General features: G+C 39.9%; 1 protein-coding gene and 1 long non-coding RNA gene across 2 annotated transcripts; one reads left to right on the top strand and one right to left on the bottom strand.

The window, feature by feature from the left end:
- The first annotated feature begins 1,189 nt into the window (after positions 1–1,189).
- Positions 1,190–1,405, top strand: LOC112487521 (uncharacterized). The gene is made up of 2 exons (XR_003050675.1): positions 1,190–1,282; positions 1,347–1,405. It is a non-coding gene; the product is annotated as an uncharacterized LOC112487521 (long non-coding RNA).
- An 825-nt stretch (positions 1,406–2,230) lies between these two features.
- Positions 2,231–7,552, bottom strand: LOC103383343 (uncharacterized). The gene is made up of 10 exons (XM_025058798.1): positions 7,360–7,552; positions 6,538–6,774; positions 6,357–6,449; positions 6,092–6,130; positions 5,884–5,963; positions 5,252–5,348; positions 5,083–5,169; positions 3,213–3,319; positions 3,009–3,138; positions 2,231–2,612 (listed from the first exon to the last, which is right to left on the bottom strand). Exons 1-10 carry the CDS (start codon positions 7,391–7,393, stop codon positions 2,560–2,562), a joined length of 957 nt encoding a protein of 318 aa, XP_024914566.1. The 5' UTR covers positions 7,394–7,552; the 3' UTR covers positions 2,231–2,559.
- Between the last annotated feature and the right edge of the window lie 709 nt (positions 7,553–8,261).

Below are 8,261 nucleotides of genomic sequence, written 5' to 3' on the forward strand. Positions count from 1 at the left end.
GTCTTCATTCACACCTGGCTTCACACAGCACTGGCTCAGAAACAGAACAGAAAACCCTGTTTGCTCCACGACTGTGGACGGTCCACATGAAGTTGACAGCTCATAAACTAAACCAGGCCGATGACACCTGGTACGTTACAGTGTTGTTTTTTTACAGTCAGAGCTGAGCTTTCATGTTTGATGGTAAATGTTTGTCTAAAAGAGAGAGTGAACGACGGAAAATGGTTTAAGAACCAGACACGAAGTCAGAGGTTTTTACTGCTGCTGTATGTTCAGGGTCAGGTCGCAGAGAAGATGCTGGTTTACGGCTCAGGAATGGTATGCTACCACACTTTCACTCTTCCTTTTGACAAGAAAAACCCTTTTCCTCGGGAGGTTTTGCAGGTTTTCTTTTTTTGTTTTTATAAACAGCTGTACAGTGTGGTGTAGATGACGATGATGGTGATGGAGGCGAAATCCATGATCTTTATCTTGGTAATAACAGTGAGAGGAGGCTTCCTGTTCTTGGGTTTTGATGTGGTTGAGACTGGCAGGTAAACCATTACACCTGGGCAGCTTTACGGGAGCAAGGGAGGAAGAGGGGAGTGTCGGAAAAAGTGCAGACTGATACGTTTTGTCACAGAGTGAGAAGCTAACAGCTGGAGGAGGAGGATTCGTCAGCGTCATCCTGTCACTTCCTTCCACAGCTGGAGGAATAGCCGGGTGGTGACTGTCAGTTTGACATTATTATTGAAGGGCTGAGTGTTTTATCTAATTTTTGTCTACCTTTTTGTCTACCTAATTCTACATGCTAACTTCACCCATAGCCTTCACTCCTAGTCCTAATGTCACGTGGACAGATTTAATTTATCGCTTACAAATCTCTGCGTATAATTGTTGGACAAAACCTGTCTGTAATAAATCTGTCATCGTTTTTTTTTTCCAGTTCGTCATCCTCGTTTCAAAGCCTTGACACATTTTAGCATTCAAGACAAAACAAACGGGAGCTGATTGTTTCGCAAACAATTAAAGTGTGTTTGTTTTGAAACGCGACCCTCATGAGGTCACGGTGTGGTCTAGTTGAAAGACTTCAGACACTGATGAATGAGGTCAGCCTGACTGTCTTCACGATAACAGTGACGATCGGCTTTTTTTGTTTCGTTGAATTGAAAATTAAAAAAACAAAACTAAATGTATTTTTAAAATCTTTATTCGAGATGATTCAAGAGAAATGCATAGAGTATTCTCACACTGATGCTCATGTTTAAAGCAAAGAGCAGTTTGTACAGATGATATTTAGAAGGTGGAGGACGCAGCAAGTTATATGAAGCTGTCCTGTAGGGGCCGCTGTTAATGATATTTAGAAGGTAGAGGACGCAGCAAGTTATACGAAGCTGTCCTGTAGGGGCCGCTGTTAACATAAAACTAATTTTTGCATCGACTAGATCTGTTGTATTGGCAGGATCACAAGGTTGTACTAAACTCTAAAACCTAGTTTATGTTCAGCGCTAACTTTGCACACAGAGGCTTTCGTCCGACCACGTTTGTTATTCTGAGAAACTGTCAGCACAGAAGTGAAGGATCATCTGATTTTAAAATGATTATTGCTTTAAATTCACCTAAATATTCAAAACAGCAAAATGTTGTATTTGAGAGTTTGAACTTAGAATGATTGGTCCCATCCTCCTAGGCAACGGACAAAGTTTCTACTTCTGCATGTATCAGAAAACAAGAAAGAACGATTGAAAAAGAACGGCGACAGAGGGCAAAATATGGGCGTGGTTTTACATCCAGTGTTTGGAAAATGAAATACTCTCTTTTGTTTATCTGCATTACTAGGTAAAGTGACGAAATGTTTTAAAGAAGCAAATGCTTACAATTCTTTAGGCTGCTGTTTCTGTCACAACAGAGGTGACCCTCGACGGCAAACGCAAAACCCTCTGAGATGTGAGCTTATCATCGGCTCTTCAGGGCAGCGTTAAAGAATTCCTCAGGTCTCCGACGACTCCAGGCCCCGGTTGTTTCTGGAGCACATGATGATTAGACTGAGAGGAACTGTGTTACTACTCGTGTGAGAAGGATCTCATCAACGACCCGAAGACTGAGCAGGAGGCACCAGGCGGAAATGGGGGGAAACAAGAGACAAGTGTGTTTCATGCAGCAGTCAGAACAAACGTAACGTGAATTTGGGGTGAATGTAATAGCTGAGGTGACATGAAAGACGGAGGGAACATCTGCTTTTTACACACAGACCTATAATCAGGATGGATGGGTTTTTTTTTTCTCCTCTGAACTCATCAGAACTGAACTGATTGTTAGAATGACTTTACTTTCTGTCTCGATCAGCAGACGCGTTTGTCATCACATTTCTTTGAACAGGTGTGAGTCTTGGGTCAAACTGTAATAACTGAACTGAGAAGTTAGTCTTGTTTTGGAAATGATTTGGATTTTTGACTTTTTTTTCTCTCTGTCACATATACTTTATACATACCAGATTACAATAGTTTTTGTGGTCGGCTCAACATGTAAGATGATACAGAAACACAACAGAGAAACACAGAACCAAGGCCTGAAAGGTCTTCACTCTGGATGATGAAGAGGAACTTCCCAAAAGATGAAGTTTGATTCCATATCTGCAAAAGACAAGAGTTGATGTGGAGATAAATGAAACCAAGAATTAATTATTAATTATTTTCATTTAATTTAAATTCAATTAAGTTCACACAATAATGACTTCTGAAGCATCGTCACTAGCGTTGTGGACAAGATCGGCAGATTGGCGAAAAGTTAATATCCGACCTCTCCTATGATTTTAAACACAGGGTCATTGAACTACGAACGACCCTATGGTCAGGGTTTGCGCTGTTGTTTGTGCTACGTATGCTAATATGCTACTAATTCAGAATATTTATTCATGGCGTTATTTGATTTATTTGCCACCGATCACTTCTTCCTTCTTTACCTGTTGTTTCTTACTTACGTTTACAGGAGTGGTGAATTTTTTTTTATTTTTATAATCATATCCAAACCTGTGATCAAACCGCGGTTCACACTGTTGCTGTTGTTCTCATTTGTTTCCTTCAACGATTCCACTGAGGTCTGGTTGGAAATGCTGCCGTCGTCATCAATGTTCTCCTCTACGCTCTGCCCCACAGGTGCTGGAGAATTTGTGGGCTTGTTCTCTGACTCCTCCGGAGAAGGAGCTGGAGCCGGAGCCGGAGCTGCAGACTCAGCGGAGAATTTGTGGGCTTGTTCTCTGATTCCTCCGCAGAAGGAGCCGGAGCCGGAGCCGGAGCTGCAGACTCAGCGCTGGGTTCAACAACAGGTTTGTCAGCCTCAGCTGTGGAGGACAAGAAAGCTCTGTTGGTGGTTTCTGGAGACCAAGTCAATTTGTTATTCTGTGTCTGTTGAACCGTCAAACCGAGCAATTTAGCAATTCACGTTGATCAATTGGAACAAAATGAGATCTCAGTTTTTAACAGCGAGTCCATCCGTCAACATAAATCCATCCTAACATCTGACTCTGTCATCGTAACTGTCTGGGACACTGCTGGTTGGTCGTTACGGCCTCCGTGTTCTGTGTTCAGCTGCCAGGTAATAACAGTGTTTTCACTCATGTAGCCTGCAGTGGTTTTGCCCCGTCTGACGTTCGGGGGGAGGAGAGGAGGAAGGTGGGATTTCTCCTGGACTTTGAGGAGGCCACCATGTTGGTAATGAGGCAGCTGATTACTGACCGCTTTCTAATGAGCTACAGCCATGCAGCTGTTGGGAACTGTGGGAAAGTAGGGCGGCCCCATCATTATCTGACCCAGGGTTAGGTGGAGGGAAAGCAGAGATGAAGGGGAGAGGAAGGTGGCAGTTGTTCCAGGCATAATTCTGCCATGACTAAGATGGCTCCTCGGGCATCATTCCAACCTTCACAAAGTCATCACATCTGGTTTACGGCGGACGACGGCTCCCTGTTACAGGTGGACCGTTGACCTTGGTGTCAGCCTGTCTCTGGGTTTTGTAGGGAAGATTTCACTTTTCAGTGTTTGTTAAACCTCCTGTTATTACTTTATTACAGCACAATTGTGACAGTTTTCACGGCTTGAATTTAGGTTTCAAGATTAGTGTTTTGATCCCGCTTCATTAGGAAGTGAGGTAGTTTGGTACAGAGCAACATAACGGGATTGGACTTTGATAATAAATGAATTAATATTTTGATAATAAATAAATAAATAAAAAATATATGTATATATATATATACATATATATGTATATATATACATATATATATACATATATATATACACTGATATATACTGATTTCCACTCAGTTTCATTATCTCTTTCCCATGAGAAGAAGACGACCAAAGTGGTCATTGGTGATTTCCATTAAGACAAAGTGTGGCCCGAGGCCCTGGACCGGCTCACACATGCCTGCACCAATTACCTTTCTATAAAGCAAGACTACGGAGTGGAAGAAAAAAACCCAACGTGCACACTTTAAAAAAAAAAAAAAAAAAAAAACTCTCCAAAAAGTTTGTAGTTTGTCACAAAACATAAAAAAAAATCCTCTTAGACCAGCTTGTCAATGACAGTTAGATCTCCCAGTGGGTACGTGACTAAAAAGAGAAAGAACCTCTGCTTTAAAGTACGGTGCATTTATTTCCATCTTGTGGTCATTTGCGGTACTGCAATTAGTTCAACTTCTACTTGAATTCCGTTCAACCTCTTTCTTCTTTTAAATTCTGTCGATACGTTTCGATTTCAAAATTTGAGCATGAGTCACTGACCCTTCTTTACACCTGCTCTCCTTTTCTGAAAGCCTAAAATATCATCATTTTTTGCATGACTTTTTAAACATGAAGCGTGAAAAAAGGTTTTCACGCTTTCATGGTTTTGTTTTTTTTAACTCTGTTTAAAGGAATCAAATCTCTGTGGACAGTGTTTAACTGGTTGCACTATTTCCTTTGACGCAGTTGCAATTTGAGAAAAGAGGAAGGGCTTTTTTTTTTTACACTTAGCTCATGTCACGTCTTTACATTCACACCTAAAAGCTTCAGTGCATTTTTTCTTTACGCTACATGATTCATGTAATAACCCAGTGCACATTCTTACTTTTCTGTTCCTCTTGTACTTCGGGTTTCTCCTTCTCTTCTTTTGGCTCATTTGAGTCTGGTTCTTTATCGTCAGCAGTGTGCAGACCTGAAAAGTGTACAGACGTTTGTTTTAGCTTCACACATAGTGGGTAATGGGATGACAAATCTTTCTGGTTTGTTCAACAGACCATTCTGGCCGACGAAAACTGGAGGCATCTCAGTTTCAACGGTGCTGAGAGGGATGTTAGGGTCGTCCTGTCTGGACGTCAGGTCGATAGAGTAGGTCTGAAGGACAAGGACATTCAGTCAAATCAACAATACCAGGCATTTCAGAACACCCCCGAGGAACTAAGGAGCTAGAAAAGAGTTTAAACTTTGACCTGAGTGATTTATGAATTCTCTCAGGTCATAATAACAGACCATAAAAACAGGATGAATAAGGAAATAAAAGAAAGACATAGTTATGATTTCAGAAGGTTTTATTAAAATATCTTTGTCAAAAGCTGCTTAATTTTCTATAATTTTTGAACCCTCAACAATGGACAAAAATCTTTAACCAAACCTGAAGAAGAACCATTCATGGAAATGTGACGTTAACGTAGCGACCTGGAGTCAGGACTTAAACCTAAACTTGTCTGTTGTTCTAGAATCAACAAAACTCTTTTACTTATCTTTAGAAGTTTTGCTGTTCATCGTTACACGGCACTTCCTCTTTTCATGCTAGGCTAGGCTAACAGTCTGCTGGCTGTAGCTACTGATGGCGACCAACCGCTGTAGTTATTAAATTCCAAAGTGACTGTTAATCAAAAACGGTACTCACTCTTTCTTTCCTTCGTATTAATAAACAAGCGGCTGCAGAAACTATAGCCAGAACGATGATGATCAGGAGGATGACTACGCCTAAGGGAGCACAGAAACAAAACATGTGTCTGTGTTATTACACATACGACAAGAACAGCACGGAGGTTCATCTACCCAGTGTCTACATTATTTGGTTGTGTTAAGAGTGTCCACCACATTTGACTCACCTGTCATGTCTGCTGAAGTGTTTGGCGCAGGAGTAATTTCTGCAGTGAACAAAAAATGTTAAATTATTATTCTGTACACATTTTAAATGCCCAGAAAAAAAGTTGTAATTAAGCCAAAACTGTTAACAAGACAATGTGTTTCACTCAGTCAGAACTGGAGCCATACGTACGTACATGAGTCAGTAGTTGAGCCACCTACATAATATGGAGTTAGACTGTCAGAGATTAGACATAAATACAGTAGAGATCTCAACCATCAACTCACTTTGGGAAGCCGTACTTTTAGGAACTTTTGGATTCGGTGCTGTCGCAACCCTGTTGGGTTTCAGGGAGCCTTTGCTACTGGTGGTGACATCACCTTAGTCAGAGAATGGTACCAGGTCACAGAACAGAATCAAAAAGGAATGACAAAGGCAGTAACAGTCAGATCAGGGTTCTGTTCTCACGCTTCTGTCCAGTTGTCAGGGGTTTGACGCTGGTGCTGCTGGAGTGCTTCCATTCACTGGTTGAATTGGGATCAGCGGTGGTGCCGGTGCTGTTGCCGATCGTGTTGACATGGTCCGGTGCAATGGTCAATATATCGGTGTCATTGCTGTGGAATAAGTTGTTTATGTCCGGTGTAACTATCAAGCTCTCTGCGCCTGTTGTCATGTCATCTGCTGCGGCAGAAGTCATTAATACCCCTGCAGTAAAAGATAGAAGAAAGAAAAAAAAAACCAAAACATTTCATCATAACTAAGAAGAACAGAAGACTAGTGTCATTTAGTTCCTGTTAATCTGAAATATCTATGAAACACCTTAAAGTCCAGATGATTGCGTAGTTTTTTGGTGCAACAAGAGAGAAGAATTATTTGAAATCGAGCAGCATAGAAAGGCCCGAAATTGTGACGAAATATTTCAAGTTACAATTTTTTGTTTATTTAACAACATAATCAAACAGTTATTGAGTTTTTACACCTTTCTAGAAAATTCCATTCCCTTTGTAAATTTGTTTTTATCACATTACACAAAAGATTGAGGATCTGTAAATGTTATATATAGCACTACATCAAAATGAGAATTTTTTTCATACCTCACTCTTATTGCTTAATACAGTATATAATTCAAAGATCCATGAAATGACCACCTCGTTCAGAATCAGAATAAAAATATTTTGAACTAGCAAAATGTAAGGGTTTCACTTTTTTTTTAACAGACAATTTTTAAATGACATTTACAGCAAATACATTCTGTTTAATCAATACAATGACAGTATAAGAAGAACTTACCCAGGGTGAAGCAGAAACAACCAATCATTGTCATTTTAGTCTGTTTTTCCAGCAGTAGAGATCCGTTCGTAGAGTTCGGTTATATTTTTTTCAGAATTTTGTGTTAAATGAAACAGCGACAGTGACACAGCAGTGATGCCAAAAATCAAGAGAGTGTAACATAAAAAGAGGATCAACGCCCGTTACCGCAGCAGGATGTCCGATGTTGCTTAAATAGTATGAGAGGAAATAAACTGCTGGTGAGTTTTCACAACAGAGCTTTGAGGTTCTAACGAAGCACGTAGCTGAAAAACTAGATTTTAAAAAAAGATAAATGAGATATTTGAAGAAAAAAAATCCCTAAAACATATTATGTTTTACTTAGACTCATCTGTATATACTGTAGGTACTACTACAGTATATTCCTAGTATATATGTCTATATTAAAGTATTCATGTATGTTTATACCTTTTATGGTTTAGAGGCGGTTCTTGCTCAGTTTAAAGTAGATTTTTTTTTGTCTGTGACAGGATTCAACACTTGACAGACTAATTGGCCACTACTGTGTCACTGTTTCCTTTTCCTCACTAGATGTCGCTCTAACTACAAGGAAAGATGCCAGACATCAGGCTGGTGTGTATGACATATTCCTATTTGTATTAGCAATTTCAACTTCAAATGATTTTTTTTTCATGACAACTGAACCTCATTTCTGAGTTTGGAAACACATAAAAGAAAAACACATAAATAAAAAATGAAAATTTCATGTCATTTGGCTGCAGGACAGAGGTAATTGGACAGACATATATCTATGTAATATATAATAAAATATATGGGTGAAAATAGGGTCATGAGTTGGATTTCAACTGAGGACCTGCTCACAGCCCAGGGAGACCAGAACCCTGAAGAAGAACATTGTCCTG

Source organism: Cynoglossus semilaevis, chromosome 9, assembly GCF_000523025.1.
Source record: "Cynoglossus semilaevis isolate Cse_v1.0 chromosome 9, Cse_v1.0, whole genome shotgun sequence".
In the NCBI taxonomy this organism is placed as follows: domain Eukaryota; kingdom Metazoa; phylum Chordata; class Actinopteri; order Pleuronectiformes; family Cynoglossidae; genus Cynoglossus; species Cynoglossus semilaevis.

Bases quoted from the DNA above. Each gene is read 5' to 3' on its own strand.
- LOC103383343 (XM_025058798.1), bottom strand. From the start codon at position 7,393: ATGACAATGATTGGTTGTTTCTGCTTCACCCTGG. The intron at 6,775-7,359 runs GTAAGTTCTTCT...CTTTTACTGCAG, and splicing joins TTGTTTCTGCTTCACCCTGG to GGGTATTAATGACTTCTGCC. The intron at 6,131-6,356 runs GTGAGTTGATGG...TGTTCACTGCAG, and splicing joins TAAAAGTACGGCTTCCCAAA to AAATTACTCCTGCGCCAAAC.